This window comes from Onychostoma macrolepis, chromosome 09 (genome assembly GCF_012432095.1).
Source record: "Onychostoma macrolepis isolate SWU-2019 chromosome 09, ASM1243209v1, whole genome shotgun sequence".
NCBI classification, from domain to species: Eukaryota; Metazoa; Chordata; class Actinopteri; order Cypriniformes; family Cyprinidae; genus Onychostoma; species Onychostoma macrolepis.
Window position 1 is genome coordinate 35,456,591 of NC_081163.1, and position 16,649 is coordinate 35,473,239.

Below are 16,649 nucleotides of genomic sequence, written 5' to 3' on the forward strand. Positions count from 1 at the left end.
CACTTACAACAATAGCTCACCTGAAAATAAAAAGTGTGTTTATTTACTCACCCTCATGTCCTTCCAAAACGACATGACTGTTCAAAAGTTTGGGGTCTGTAATTTTATAAAACATATTTTTGTCTCTTAAAGGGATAGTCAACTAAAAAATTAAGATTTAGAAGACATTCATACAGGTCTGGAGCAACTTGAGGCTGAGTAGATGATGACTGAATATTCCTTTAATACAGTAATAGCAGAAATAATGTTACATTTTAAAAGAACTGTTTTCGGTTTGAATAAAAATATCATTTATTTCTGTGAAAGCTGAATCATTACTCCAGCCTTCAATGTCACGTGATCCGTCAGAAATCATTCTGATATGCTGATTTCATGCTGAGGGAACATTTCTAATAATTATCAATGTTGAAAGCAGTTGTGCTGCTTAATATCTTTGCAGAAACTATGTATTTTTGGTGAATAGAAAGTTCAAAAGAATTTAAACATTTAATGGAAATAGCAATCTTTTGTAACATTATAAATGTCTTGGAAGAACTATTGGACGGAAGTTCCTGCTTTTTGGCGCATTCAGAGGAACTAAATTAGCTCCTACTTCAGAGTTGGGTCTAAAACAGTTCTATAGGAACTATTAGTGACATAAGTGTACGCTGACTGGCCAAACGCATACAAAACTATTTTTAAAAAGCCATGTAAAAATATTGACTCCACCAACATGGAAAACGGCAATACCGCCATTTGTTGTCTGCAGCGTCGTGTTCTTTTCTCAGCTTTGAAGATATGTAACACTGCAAGTTGTCGTAGGAGATTTAGTCAGATTTTCATGCTCTTTCAGTCGTGTAAATTGTGCATTTACATTCTATCTTTGTTATCATGAAACCCACGGCACACAACAAAACAGCTCTGATCACTGCGTCCTACAAACCGGTTGTTTATGTTTGTAAATGCCGTGAATAAAGATGTCGCTTTCCACTGCTGGTGCGAATGCAATCAGGAAAGCGTCCAGAGGGAGAAATTGGTTCTCTGAGAGCCATCCTGCTGGCTAGTTCCTAGAACTATGTGGTGCGAAAGCGCCTTAATGCATCCTTTCTGAATACAAGTATTGATTAATCTAAAAAATTCTTACTGACCTTAAACTTTTGAACAGTACTATATATCTAGCTCCATAAAGGACCAAAAAAAAAGCACCTCAAATGTATTGTAAAGGTGGTTCATGAGACTTGTGAACAATGTTCTGTGTCCTCTGAAGCCATGCAATAACTTTTTGAAAAGACTGAAATATGTTATTTTTAACTGAAAATCTTGGTACCTAAGCTCTTGAAAGGACACTGTAAACTATAGTATAGAAAGACTTTCTTTCCACAGAAACTAAATAAATAACAAAATTAGTGCTGTCAAACAATTAATCGCAATTAATCACATCCAAAATAAAAGTTTTTGTTTACATAATATATGAGTGCGTACTGTGCATATTTGTTGTGTGTATATATAAATACAAACACATGCATGAATATATTTAAGAAAAATATGTTATGTTTATATGTTAAATATATTTATATAGAATATAATAATATAATTGTATATACATGTAAATATTTTCAAAATATATACTTAATGTGTGTGCATTTATATATACATAATAAATAAATACAGTACACATATTATGTAAACAAAAACATGCAATGGATGCGATTAATCACGATTAATTATTTTGGGTGCGATTAATCACGATTAATCATTTGACAGCACTAAACTAAATGTTTTTTAAAAAGACTAGAAAAATTATTTAAGCAACTATGGCTGCCGAGTGAACTGCCTTTCTTTAAAAGGGACTTTGAATAAAAAAGTAAAAAATAAACTACATGCGTTTATCGTGTTGCATTACATTTACTGGTAATTGCCTTTCTATAAATTAATTTTTGCTTAAAAAAAAAAATGTTGTGGATGAACATTGCGTGTATCGAACTAAGAATATTCCATTACATTTGATTGAAATCTGCATTGCCTAATATTTTGACTCATCCCTTATCTAATAATTTCTTTCTTTTCGAAAGAGAAAAAGCATAATATTTACGGTTTGTTATTAGAATCCAGAATTCATTACCTTCACGAGGACAGTGTGTTGATAATGAAAACAGGATTTACGCTTTCACACACTCCAGACTGCTAGGATATGATGTCTCGCACCTCTGCTGTAAACATGGTGAAAGCCAGACCACATACGTGTAGCTCATTCTCAGGAGGGCCTTTTCTTACCCACATAACACTTTTATTACACTTTAATGAGACTATTAATTGACAATTACTTCCACTAAAGAAACCAGGAGTAAACAAGCATTTATTAAGATTGAATCAAATGGTAACATTTGAAGAAATGTTTTAAATAACTTATATCCCCTCTGTAAATAGTGTGCTTTACCCTGTTGGGTCTTCTGTTAATGAGAGTGCCTTCTTAATTGTGCTATTATCAGTCTTTTAGTAATTAGCAATGTGTAATGATCCTTACAATGTCTGTTAAATGAAGTCATTACATCAGCTTAGGATTCATACAGGGAACAGGAAGTGAACTCCACCAGAGAATCATATCATTACCTCTTATCTAAAGAGCTCTTTGAATTGTTCCTGCTGTGGTAATCACTGTCAGAATACTAATAAAGTGAAAGATGGGTGAAAGTAATGTTTTCTTTGTGTGTGTGTATTGTGCAGTGAACAGCAGCGTGCCCTCACAGTCACGATACAGGATCATCATCCAGCGGGCGGCCAATGGGGGTCAAGAGTGTCCAGATACTTTATATGAGGAGAGAGAATGTGAGGCTCTTCTGGTTTGTCCTATTTACAGGTGAATAAACTGCAGTTGCACTAGTGGTTTACCAACTGATCAGCTGGACTGATACGATGCTTGCGTTCCAGCCAGTTTTAGTTTTGTGGAGTTGATAGTATCAAAACACATTTTACCAATGCGCCCAGCAGTTCAGAATCGAATGCGATGAAATGCATGAATAAATATATTATACGCTGTTTTGTAAGCTTACAATACTATCCTCAAAATGCACAAGTCACACATTGTAGCTGTTTGCGAGCTATTTGCGAGTGACTCATGAATATATGTGAATGGGATTTTGCAGTTGTAATAACTTATTAAATTGTTATTCTGCCAGGTTTATTCACAAATAGAAGCAGGTTGATTTTTTTAACACAGTCATAGTTACAACAGATAGCATTTTGTTACTGTCATTTTGCCCCATTTAAAACAAAAACAAACAAACGCTGTTGGCTCTGGAGCATTGTGTGACTCTTTCATGCTTTTACAGCATGCAAATAAACCTCAATCAATGCTTCTGAATGCATGAAAAGTCGCAGGGCTTTGTTGAATAAATGCAGTGCAGCTGACATATACTAACATTCAAAAGTTTGTGGTCAGTACACAACAAACTTATTTAGCAAGGATGCATCAAATTGATCAAAAATAACAGACTTACATTATTACAAAAGATTTATATTTTCGAAAAAATGTGACCCTGAACCACAAAACCAGTCATAAGGTCAATTTTTCAAAATAAGCTGAATAAATAAGCTTTCCATTGATGTATGGTTTGTTAGGATCGGACAATATTTGGCTGAGATACAACTATTTGAAAATCTGGAATCTGAGGGTGCAAAAAAAATCTAAATATTAAGAAAATAGCCTTTAAAGTTGTCCAAATTAATTCTTAGCAATGCATATTACTAATCAAAAATTAAGTTTTGATATATTTACAGTAGGAAATTTACAAAATATCTTCATGGAACATGATCTTTACTTCATGTCCTAATGATTTTTGGCATAATAGAAAAATTTATAATTTTGACCCGTACAGTGTATTTTTGGCTATTGCTACAAATATACCCCAGCGACTTCAGACTGGTTTTGTGCTCCACGGTCACAAATAAGTTTTTTTTTAAGCTTTCTATTCATTAAAAAATCCTGGAAAAAAAAAGAATGTATCACACTTTCCACACAAAAAAAATATTAAACACAGCTTAATTCAACATTGATAATAATAAGAAATGTTTCTTGAGCACCAAACCAGCACTTTAGCATCACAGGAATACATTACAAATGACTGTTTTACAGTATTTTAATTCAATAAATGCAGCCTTGGTGACAATAAGACATTAAAAAATGTAAACAAAATTACCAACTCCAAATTGTTGCATGTTAGTAAGGAATAATTGACGATGGGTCGTTGCATTATTTTTTAATAATTCAATGGACTGGAGTCAGTTATTGCACTTATACTATGGTTAACACACCTCATGACATAGTTCAGATGATTTCAAGACATTCGTCAGGTTTTTGTCCTTAAAGTGCCTCCATTGCATAATTCCAAAATGTAATTTTAGATCTAGTTACAAACAGAGGCTTGAGTCATTGATAGTACATAATACAACACATTTTTGAGGCAACAACATGGAAATAATTTGTCATTTTTATCTTGTCGTTTACTATATTTATTTGCCTGTTAAGTGTCGTTGTTTGTTTTGATTATTTTACTGTTGTAGGCTGTAAGGACCTTTGACATATGTGAAATCATTTGGCGAAGTGATCTGGACATGTAATGCGGTCAAAACCTGCCTGGAACTACTTTAGCCATGTGTTTCCCTGAAAATAATTGCACATCTTAGAAAGTTCATAAACCGTTCAATCAGATTCTAGCATTCAACAGCCCTGTACAATCATTTTAAACAGCATTTTCTTTTATGTTTTCTATGCATGCAGCTTGAATGATCTAATATTAAATGCCCTCAAATTCATTTAGAACCTGCATGGATTATTTGCACTTTTAAACGTGTTTGCAGTGAACCAATGAATGTATTAGTTCATATTAACCATCTCTAGAAGTCAGCATTGGCATCTGCCATTAAAATCCCTTGTAATTAAAACTATTGACAAGAAACTGTTTAGTATGCTGAAACAAAGTCATTCATTTAATGCAACACTTCATCACTGGTTTATAGGATTTATTTAACAGTCACATTTTCTCTTATTTGCAAGGCAAGACTTGGGTCACATGGAGTGAAAGTCATTATATATAGCCCCTGAATAGAAAGGCACTTAATTCCATGTGTCATAAAAGACTGGTTTAAGTATTGTAACCACAGTTCTATTGATATGCATTGCATTTATACTGGAAGGTCTGCTTACGTGTGTACATCTTTGTATTATTTTTCGTATTTTATATATATATCTAAATAATACCTAGTATATTTATAAGTGCCTGTCTTGGACTATAAAGATGCATTAAAAATATATTTCCTGGCAGCAATGCTGGGGTTTCTTTTCTAACATCAAGCCATCATATATAAACCTTCATCTCTTTTTCAGATGGAAGACACACAGATGGCATCCATGTACTCTGGTCCCAGATTCTGTCCAGCAGGGAATGACGGGAGCCAGTGAATCGTGTGGTAAAGGATTAGAGATGAGAGGTAAGAGAAGTTTGTTTAATGTGAAAGAGTACTTTAAATAGCCACCTGTTGTTTCTCTCCCTCTTAGCTATATGCATCACTGTGTACTTTGAGCTCTGCTTTGTTCACTGGCACTGTACAGTGTGTGAAGTGTTAATGCAGCATGCGGCAACCCCGGCGCGATTATGACAGAATGGAAGTGAAAGCTGGCAAACATCACAGGCAATGAAAGAGGAACAGTCTGCCTTTAGGGCACAGGTGACATGCTTTAAAAAACAAAAAAAAAACACATGTGAAATCACATAACCGTACTTTTTGATTTACAGGGCTGTTCTGCATGTGTTTTGTCTGGGATCTTTGCTGTAAAAAAGATTTTTTAGAATACAAGAAAATACTATTCCTTCCTTCCTTCTTTAATTCAATGTGTTTCACACCATAGTTTTTTCAGAGTAAAAATCTCAACATATTCTGACAAATGTCAGTATTGTTCCAGAAATGAATTGGATTAATTTCAGTACAGTTTCTGATGAAGTATGTGTCATTACAGTTGTGAATTTTTCAGAAATGTTGAAACCACACTTTATTTTAAGGTCCAGTTCTCGCCATTAACTACGACTTTTGCCTCAAACTCCTAATTTTCTGCTTATTACTCGTTAGTAAGGTAGTTGTCAAGTTTAGGTGTTGGGTAGGATTAAGGATGTAGAATATGGTCACGCAGAATATGTGCTTTATAAGCACTGATAAACAGTCAATATGTTAATAATAGGCATGCTAATAAGCAACAAGTTAATAGTGAGAATTGTTCCTATAGTGTCACCACCTATTCAAATATATAATAGATATCAGTTCTTTAATTCATTGGTTGTTGATGTGCATTACATAATGCTTCACAGGTCATTAGTTCTATTTCCATTCAAATCAGTAAAATATAATGATTGAATGTACGTCAAATATTATAATGACGTATTGTAGTTATTATAAAACGTTAATGCAAAAGAGTATGATAATTCAAAATCGGAAGACTAATAAATATTATTTTCAATAATATTCAAACGTTTCGTATTTTTCAGAGAAACCTTGAATTTATTGAGATCAAATTAAACTAAATGATTGTATCCAGAAGTTATTACATTTAGACACAATGTAGTGTGACATTTTACTGACCTTCCCCGGTTTATCAGAATATCATACTGGTACAATGGAAGAAAGCTGACATTTCTGTGCCGAGTCAAAGGTCAGTATTATTCCAGATATTGAGTGCATTCATTAAAATTAATGAGGCCATTCATTAGAAAGAATAAGTGTGTGTAAATGTTATCCTGCAATGCAAGATTCAAATAGCCAGCAGTAAGTATCTGGTATAGTAGGAGTGCCCCCACAGCAAGGTTAGGATACGGATTACATGAAGATGGACTGCAGCAAGCTCTTGCCTGTGTGCAGATTGAATTTCATGGTTTATTTAAACCAGCGCTTGACATACCGTTGACCTCCCTTTGAATCTCACCGTATGAGGGCGTAAATTTAAGTAAACAATAAATCTCGGCTAATTTACGAATGTTCACCGATTCGTTCCTGCTTTTTATTCCACAAGACCTAACAACGAGTATGCAATAAGCTCTTGTTTTAGTCTAGTGATTAAAAATTACGCAGGTTGTTTATGTACCCGAATGATTTATTGTTGTATTTTAGGCAAGCATCCCCGGCTGGTGTAATTTGATTATGCTTGGCGTACTCAGGTGGAGTGGTGGCTTGAGACAGGCATGCAGACGCTCTCCGCCACACAGATGCAAATGAGCCAGCAGCAGAGTCCTGCTGTGTTCGAGAACACTTGCTCTATCAGCATCCTCCAAAATAAATAACAGGGCTAGAAGGCAATGCAGTAAATTACACTAAATGAACCAGAAAGACAGACACCTCTGCAAAACTAACGCGAACCTCACACGTATTGTGCTTTCGCAGACAGATTTACAGCGACAGAGCGACCAGAAGTCATTCGTTTTCAGTGAGAGTTGAAAATGTGAGGTGATATGAGGGACTGCGTCAGTTGGTGATCACGTGAGCGCCGCTGTCGCCCATTTATTGGTAGTCTGGTCTAATCTCGTTACTATTCACGTGTAATGTTTGCATGCACGGTTTTGTGCACATATGCTATAAGGTACAGTAGGGATGTATTGACAGCATCTATAATATATGCACAGCTTTAGAAACAAACAATCATCCTTTATATTACTTATATTAGAAATGCATCTGAATAGTTAGATTTTACCATTATTTTTGGGATCCATTAACCCCGTTGTTACCCTAAACCGATCCACCATATAAAAAAATAAAAAAATGTAACGGGCAAAAAAATGCAACAGTGACAATATTTATTTATTTATGTTTCACAATATGCTTTTATATGCATGCACTACTATTCAAAAGTTTGGGGTCAGTACGTTTATGCTAATCCAGGCTGTTTTATTTGATTCAAAATGCAGGAAAATGTATAATATTGTGAAATATTATTACAATTGAAAATAATTGTTTCATATTTTGATGTATTTAAAATATTATAATTTACTTCTGTGATGCAAAGCTGAATTTTCAGCAGCCATTACTCCAGTCGTCATTATCAAATGACTATTTAATCTTACTTTTTATCAATTTCATGAATTTAATACTTCCTTTCTGAATAAAAGTATTAATTTTGTTAAAAATCGTATTGACCCCAAACCTTTGAATGGTTGCGTATGAAGCAAAATGAAGAAGGTTAATCTCAAATATGTTACATGTGATGACACTGAACATATGTAATAAATATTTAATTTAACTAGTAAATGCAATCAATCCAATTTAATAATCGCATGAAGTCAATATTCTGTGAACCCAAATGCATTTGTAAGCATGTTCTTGATCCACACTTTACATATAAATACCTATGATCACTAGTGAAATCTCACTGGAGGGTGGCATTATGTCACTGCTTGTTTGTATAAAGTTAAACTCTACTCACCTTTGTCCCACTGCCAGCAGTCACTGTCATTCATATCGCCTCAAATCACCAGCTCTCATTGAAAATGTATGACTGAATTTCAGTGTAGGCAGCAACGCTCACACTGACAGCGCTTAACTCTGTGGAGGTCATCAAGTCATTGTAGAGTTGGTTTCTAGTATGTGTTCTTGCACAATGAACCCCCTACTAGCAATCGACAGTACAACAAACACACCATAGTCATAGTGCACAAAACCTGCACATGCACATGGGTTGTATTTTTGCATTATATCATGTCAGTGACTGGAGTATTTTTGGATTTGCTGTGGATTAGCTAACAGAAATTTGCATCACTTTCGGGGTACATTTAAGTACTTTTAGGGTCAATTTTTGCTGTCGGTGTTCGATGCTTTGTCGTTTCACACTTGGCTTGCAAGCTTTTTTTTTTTCTTATTTTGGACATTTTGAATTGAGCAACTCTTTGGTGCCCACCAAATCATGTTGGCTGTATTTAAGAAGGCACATATGTGACCCTGGACCACAAAAGCAGTCATAAGTAGCACGGGTATTATATTTATAGCAATAGCCAACAATACATTGCATGGGTCAAAATGATAGATTTTTCTTTTATAACAAAAATCATTACGATATTAAGGAAAGATCATGTTCCATGAAGATATTTTGTACATTTCCTACCATAAATATATCAAAACTTCGTAATATGCTTTGCTAAGAACTTCATTTGGACAACTTTAAAGGTGATTTTCTCAATTTTTAGATTTTTTTGCACCCTCAGATTCCAGATTTTCAAATAGTTGTATCTCAGCCAAATATTGTCCTATACTAACAAACCATACATAAATGGAAATTGATGTAAACCATACTTCAATTCATTCACCTTTCAGATGATGTATAAATCTAAATTTCAAAAAATTGACACTTAAGACTGGTCTTAAGTTTTGTGGTCCAGGGTCACATATATTGATTATACCACACATACTAAACTTCGTCTCACATTATGGATTAAAATGTCTCAGTTAATCAGTTCCCATTATTATGGGGTGGCTGTGGGAGTGTCTTTCACAATGCCTGCTGGTGTTGTGAAGAGCTTCAGTAGTCATTTAATTGGGCTTAGATTCCCACATATCAAGACCTTCATTTTAGGAGCACATGAAAGGGTTACTCTAATGAAAAGAGTCGTTTTCGGGGGTTTGTGCACTCGGCCTGTGCCGTTAATGAGTACTGAGGAGCTTAGCTGGCAAGTCTGACGGAGTCTTTTTAAGAGCCAAAAAAAGTTCTCTACCGTGTCCTTTTGAGTAGTCAGCAAACATTGTCACCTTTGTAAGTGACTGCATTATTAAGTTGATCCCTGTCATGAGCCGAGATAAGAATAAAATGTTAACAATAGGGAGAGGAGATAAATTGAAAGAGAGTGGTATAGGGCTGGAGGAGAGAGGGGAAATAATTGTGCTAAAAATGGGCAGCCTGGGTGCTCCAATCAGAATGTCAGTACTGTCAACCTTTCTGTCTCTGGGGCACTGCGGGAACCAGGAACGAGTGTGAGGAAGAAAAGGAAGCTAGTAGACACAGAGTAGGAGGGAGAAACTGATGTCTGCTCTGGGAGGCATATGGAATTCTAGAGTAAAAAAAAAAAAGATAAATTTCTCTTCTCAAAACTCACATTTAACATTTGAATCTGAAGGGCAAAATGCTCTGAATCAATATTCAATCCTGTGCACAATGTCATTTTTGGTCCATAATATGCTACACAGTCGCATCATTCAATATTTTAGTATAATGACCACTAATCGCTTTATGATAATATGATAATTTGAACTCAAATGAGTATTTAATGTTATGGGATTGGTAAGATTTAAAAAATAATAATAATAATGTTTTTGACAGAAATATCTTTAATGCTCACCAATAATGCATTTACTTGATCAAAAATACAGTAAAACAGTTATATTGTAAATATGATTACAATTTAAAATATCTCTATTTTCATGTGTTTTAAAATTTAATTGATTCCTGTGATGGCAATTAAAGCCATTAATTTACTCCAATCTTCAGCGTCACATGATCATTCAGAAATCATTCTAATATGATGATTTGGTTCTCAATAAACATTTCTATTTATTATAAATGTTGAAAAAAGTTGTGCTGCTTAATATTATTGTAGAGAACAGCATTTATATATATATAAAAAATATATATATATAATAAATAAATCAAATTGAAAATCTGACCCCAAACCTTCAAATGGCAGTATTTGCTTATTATGATCTGTTTAAATATTTAATAATCAGCCATACAGCAAGATTGATTTTGCAGTAATCATGCATATATTGTAGAGCTAACAAACTGGAGGTGAGTGCGAAAATACAGATAAAATGCCTTTGCGATCATAATCTGAATATGTATTTTTTATGACTGTAGAAACAAAAGCAAACTATGATGTTTTATTAAAACACCATCCTACGTCTATATACTATCTCCACCCACGATACTCTGAAGTGGAGAGGGCAAACACTTTGGTCGGAGAACAAAATTTGAAATTCAAATAGGAATCAATAAGATGTGTTAAAGGCATATGTGTACATGCGTGCCTCTTCAAAGACATCAGAGGGTCACTTTCTGAAATAACAGCATCACATTGCCCTGGGGAAGGTGGTGTTTCTGCGGATTTGACTCAAATGTGATTTCGGCTCTTAAAGTGGCACTTCAACATGCACAGGGTCTTTGTTCTACATTCTAATCTCTATATCGATCCCTCTCTTCTGTGTCCGGAGACTGCCTGGCACAAATCTGCAAGTGTTGGAAATTAATTTCCTACAGATCTGAATCAATACATTATTAATTATCAATGTGGCACATGCAGTTGAGAGTGAGCATCTGCTAAAAACTGGCCAAAAAACAAATCCTTGGCATGGATGCTCACTGTTGCTGAAATAACTGTATGAATTTTATGTGTGCGCAAATGTGTGCAAAGTGCAAATGTTAAAGCTGGTAAAGCTGGTAAAAGAAATGAAAGTCTGTATTTTTTTTTGCTTTGCTTTATCTATTTTTTGTTTATTTTCCTTACACTGACAAAAAGTTGTGTGGAGGTACTGTTGTTCAGTCATGATATCAGACAGTAAAATATGGTGCTTTAAAGAACACTATGACACATGTCCAAAAAACATAATATTGTAATGGAACCAAAAAGACATGGTAACACCATGGTACCTTTTCTAAATGCATTTACTATTACTCTTAATACACTGTTTTTAAAGGGGGAACTAAACTGAATATATTGTTTTAATAATTAAATAATTGTCATTTATTTTATTTATTAATGTATTTATTTAATTTAATTTAATGATTTAATTAAATAAATTAAATGATTGTAATATATAAAAAATATAATAATATAATAGTTGCTAATGCATACAGGTGCATCTCAATAAATTAGAATGTCGTGGAAAAGTAATTCAAGTCAAATTGTGAAACTCGTGTATTAAATAAATTCAATGCACACAGACTGAAGTAGTTTAAGTCTTTGGTTCTTTTAATTGTGATGATTTTGGCTCACATTTAACAAAAACCCACCAATTCAATCTCAACAAATTAGAATATGGTGACATGCCAATCAGCTAATCAACTCAAAACACCTGCAAAGGTTAGCTGAGCCTTCAAAATGGTCTCTCAGTTTGGTTCACTAGGCTACACAATCATGGGGAAGACTGCTGATCCTGATTCTGATTGCTGATTTCATTTTCCAGCAGGATTTGGCACCTGCCCACACTGCCAAAAACACCAGAAGTTGGTTAAATGACCATGGTGTTGGTGTGCTTGACTGGCCAGCAAACTCACCAGACCTGAACCCCACAGAGAATCTATGGGGTATTGTCAAGAGAAAAATGAGAAACAAGAGACGAAGTAATGCAGATGAGCTGAAGGCCACTGTCAAAGAAACCTGGGCTTCCATACCACCTCAGCAGTGCCACAAACTGATCACCTCCATGCCACGCCGAATTGAGGCAGTAATTAAAGCAAAAGGAGCCCCTACCAAGTATTGAGTACATATACAGTAAATGAACACTTTCCAGAAGGCCAACAATTCACTAAAAATGTTTTTTTTTTATTGGTCTTATGAAGTATTCTAATTTGTTGAGATTGAATTGGTGGGTTTTTGTTAAATGTGAGCCAAAATCATCACAATTAAAAGAACCAAAGACTTAAACTACTTCAGTCTGTGTGCATTGAATTTATTTAATACACGAGTTTCACAATTTGAGTTGAATTACTGAAATAAATGAACTTTTCCACGACATTCTAATTTATTGAGATGCACCTGTACTACCACACTCAGACAGAAGCTTTTTTTTTTTTGTTGCCGGAAGCTCATCCAGCTATAGACTGACATACAGGTCTTCCTGCTTAGAAATATAAAGTTTTAATTAGAAGAAATAAACTTTTATAATGAGCCCAAGAGCATGAGAGATTTTAACACTGTACCATTTAACTTTATGTAAAGTTAAAGTGAAGTGTTTCACAATATTAATTTTTTCACCATATTTTTGATCTAATAAATGAAGCCTTGTCGATCATAAGATTGTTTCCAACCTCAAACTTTTGAACCACAGCGTATAAAAGCATGTGGCCACCTATCAGTGGAGTTATATATGTTAATGCAGTTGCTTGGCAATGTAAATACTCTACATACATACTACTCTATATACATAATTCAAATAATGTAATTATAATTATACTTAATTTTTACATATAAACAGCACTGCTGTTGCCACAGTTAAATCCACTTGTTTGTTTTGTTTTTTTCTACATTAAATATTGCATAATGTCTTGGTCAATGGAGAAAATTAATGTGCTTTTAGACGTTCTTCAGAGATATTCTGTGCAAACAATATGAGCTCAGCCAATACTAAGACCTGCTATTTAGTCTGAAAAGTTTCCTTCAAGTGCCTTCCTTACAGCTATGTGTTAAGTGTGCTCCCATGAAAAGCCTCAGCTGAGTGGAAGCGAGCCATGCTGTGGAGGACTGTGTCAAAACATGCCATCATGTAAGGCAGAGTGGCAAATTTAAGTCAGTGAGCGAACAGTCCTCGGCACAATCTCTGCTGTCTGCAAGGAACACATCGCCTTGTGGGTGGAATGGATGCGGTGTGCTGAAAAGGTAACAGGCGGCTTCACATTTGCCAAGCATATCATTTATCGTCTCTCAGTGGCGCTGATGCAGAGAAGGACTATTTCCATGCGAGAGGATTTTGAAATCAGAGCAGTAGAAGAAAGAGTAGAAGGGGAAAAGTTAACGGCTTTTAGTGTCCATACCGTGCACAAATACATTTCCATGAATTTGCATCCACGTTAATGCCCGATGAATGGTTATGTTACCTACTTTCTGTCCATAAATGAGGCTGATTGGATTGGTGTTGACTGAAGTGTAGAATGACTTGCAGTGTAAGCAATGTTTATTACATTTTTTTTTTTTTTTTTTTTAAGTAAGCATCAATAACTACAAATGAGCTGTTGTATTAAAGATGTGTTTGTCTTCTCAGGAGTGAGCTGCGTGGACGAGTATGATGAGATGGCAGCCGTGTCAGAGTGTCTCCGGTGGGCCGGCCCGATGCCGTCACGCTTCAGGAGCTGCTGGGTGCCATGCAAGGATGACTGCACCTTCAGTTCCTGGTCGAAATTCTCTGAATGCTCTGGCTGCGGGAGCCTACGTACCCGCAAACGCACACTAACAGGTGAGATCCATTGAGAAAACTGAAAAGGTGATTCACAAAGTTGTGAAAACGGAACATGTATTATAACAGATCAACACCTTATGTGCTAATTGCACTAATGGGAAAAGGCTATGAGACTGGTAAACAAAGGGTTTGTGCATTAACCATTATATTCTTTAGCAAGCTATGTAACTCCTGGTTGATCCAAGAGGCTGTAACTTTAGCTTTAACTAGACTAGAACTAGTTCTCTTTTGCGGCTTATTTTGCTTGAACGGTCAAATGCACACAAAAATGTATCTGTCTTGTTGAGAATTCATATAAACACAATCGGATATATTCTAAGTATATGTAAACAGTTAAAAATGGATATATATCAATATATTGGATCCATGCACAAGGTCTTAAAGTGACAGCAGCATAACTCTCTTATAATATTATGGAGAAATAAATAAACAATCTTTTTTTAAACAAACAAACTAACAAGACAAAAAGTGTAGATAGGAAGAAATACATTGCATTTTCTAATGACACTTATACCATATTTATACTTTACTATTTGTGAATTATTTAATTTATTTATTTCCTCTTTTTTACTTACAAGTTTGTTTCATTTATATTTTTTTTTTAAGTATAAATATGTGTTTGTATAAATAAAAAAGGTGAAAATGTACAAAATAATGTAGAATAATGTAGAAAAATAAATACAATAATGCATGAATAAGAAGTAAAAGTATAAATGTATACATTTATAGTATAAATTAGTTTGTTTCACTGGAAAATACTGGATAATATTTTTAATATTAATACATCTGATCCTGTGTAAAAAAACAAATTTAACAATGCATTTTAAGTAAGCTGTTTGTACAGTGCTAAAAATTTGATTCTGTATATTTTTCATAAATATATAAAGATGTAAAAAGTACTTTAAATGGTCATGCAGGTCTTGTATATATGTGTCGATGTGCTCTGGCTTGTTTGATCAAATAGTTGTCACTTCCCTAAGGAAATATAAGAACAAGGTTAATTATATTCATTTCTTACAGTCAGCAGGATGTTTGTTTAGTGTTTAGAATGGAAAAGTCACACAACAAAACAAATACTGCGACAGTGAATAAGCTAAATCCTTATACCGTGGCAAGTCAATAAGCTTGTTTATATCCTGACAAGGTCGGGTACAAATTAGTGGCGTATTTGTAAAATCCTTTGAGAGCTAGTGCCGAGATGTACAATGGATTCTCGAGTGTCACAATTGTAGTATCACTTGAAGAATATAATTTTAACAAAGGGAATAAGCTGACAGACAAGTCAGCTTTAGTATATTCCTTAGCTGAGCATAATCAGCTAAAGCTAGAAAAAAAAAAGGTCTTGGAAGAGGAAGTCATTTAAAGTGAACTTTGAGTTCAGTGCTCCAGTCAGTACCATTGAGGAGAATTGATATTAATTATTTCATTAACTATCCTCCTCTTTATTCCTTTACCATTACTGCACCTACCCAACATATTTTGACAGTCCTGTCTATCATCAGAGATCAGAGACATGCTGTGAACTGCTCTACAGGCAGATTTGGAGCTGTCTGTTAGAGAATTACTGCAGTGCTTTCTCCTTTAGTTAGTTTGTTCACATAAAAATCATGATTGGCTCTCATTAAGATCCTGCACGTCTCACAATGTGACGTATTCACTGTGTCAGATAAACTTTCAAAGGCTTTCTTCACCTCATACTTTTAGGAAATCCCACATCAAAGGCGATCACAAGCTAAAATGTCAACCTGATTTCAACCTAGAAAAAAAAAAAAAAAACAGAAATGAAGCCTTAAAAAATTGTAAGCTAGGTTTGTGCTTCTTGCTTAATTGAATGCACAATATCCCGCAGGTGTTGTTGGTTTCTGGAGGTGTCATCAATAATGAATCGTCACTGTGGAAAAGTGTGTGTGTTTTATATACATATGCACATACTCTCACACATGCAGTGAAAGCAGAGAGCAGATTGTCAGTGAGGCTGCAGTGTACTGACAGAGATTTCACACTGTTTTCTATCACTGACCGCCTCTGTACACCAAAAACAGATGGAGGCTGGCAAACACTTCTCAGGAAACTTCTGGACACCAGTGAGAGTGTGAGGTTCTCTTTGCCTCTACCTCCATCTCTGTGTCCACCTCACACTCTCTCTGTATACTGTATATAGAGCCTCCTCCTGATAGACGGATACTGACAGTTAGGAAGTCAAAGAATCATTCACTCGACAGATTTGTTTAAACCATGTGATTCGTTCAGAAATAAAACAAGTGACTCTTTATGAGTGAGTCGTTGAATTATTCGTTCAACCAATATATTCATAAACAGGATTTATTCTATACAGATTTATTTGGGTTCAGCTCTTTTGTGTGTTGCTCAGAGACACTCAATAATATAACTCTAGTACTCTAGTAAAAATACAAAAGTATTTGATTTTTAGTGTGCTATTAAAAGTAAGTATTAATGCAAGTATTGAAAGTAAAAAT

General features: G+C 34.7%; 1 protein-coding gene across 6 annotated transcripts in view; it reads left to right on the top strand.

Moving 5' to 3' along the window:
* thsd7ba (thrombospondin, type I, domain containing 7Ba) overlaps positions 1 to 16,649 on the top strand; it is a 250,151-nt gene that overhangs the window by 186,913 nt on the left and 46,589 nt on the right. For 5 of the 6 annotated variants that reach the window (XM_058788088.1, XM_058788086.1, XM_058788090.1 and 2 more), the window contains 3 exons: positions 2,704 to 2,836; positions 5,363 to 5,466; positions 13,978 to 14,169. In XM_058788088.1, the coding sequence (XP_058644071.1) occupies positions 2,704 to 2,836; positions 5,363 to 5,466; positions 13,978 to 14,169 (429 nt within the window). The remainder of the gene's footprint in view (positions 1 to 2,703; positions 2,837 to 5,362; positions 5,467 to 13,977; positions 14,170 to 16,649) is intronic. The other variant, XM_058788091.1, reaches the window with a different exon arrangement.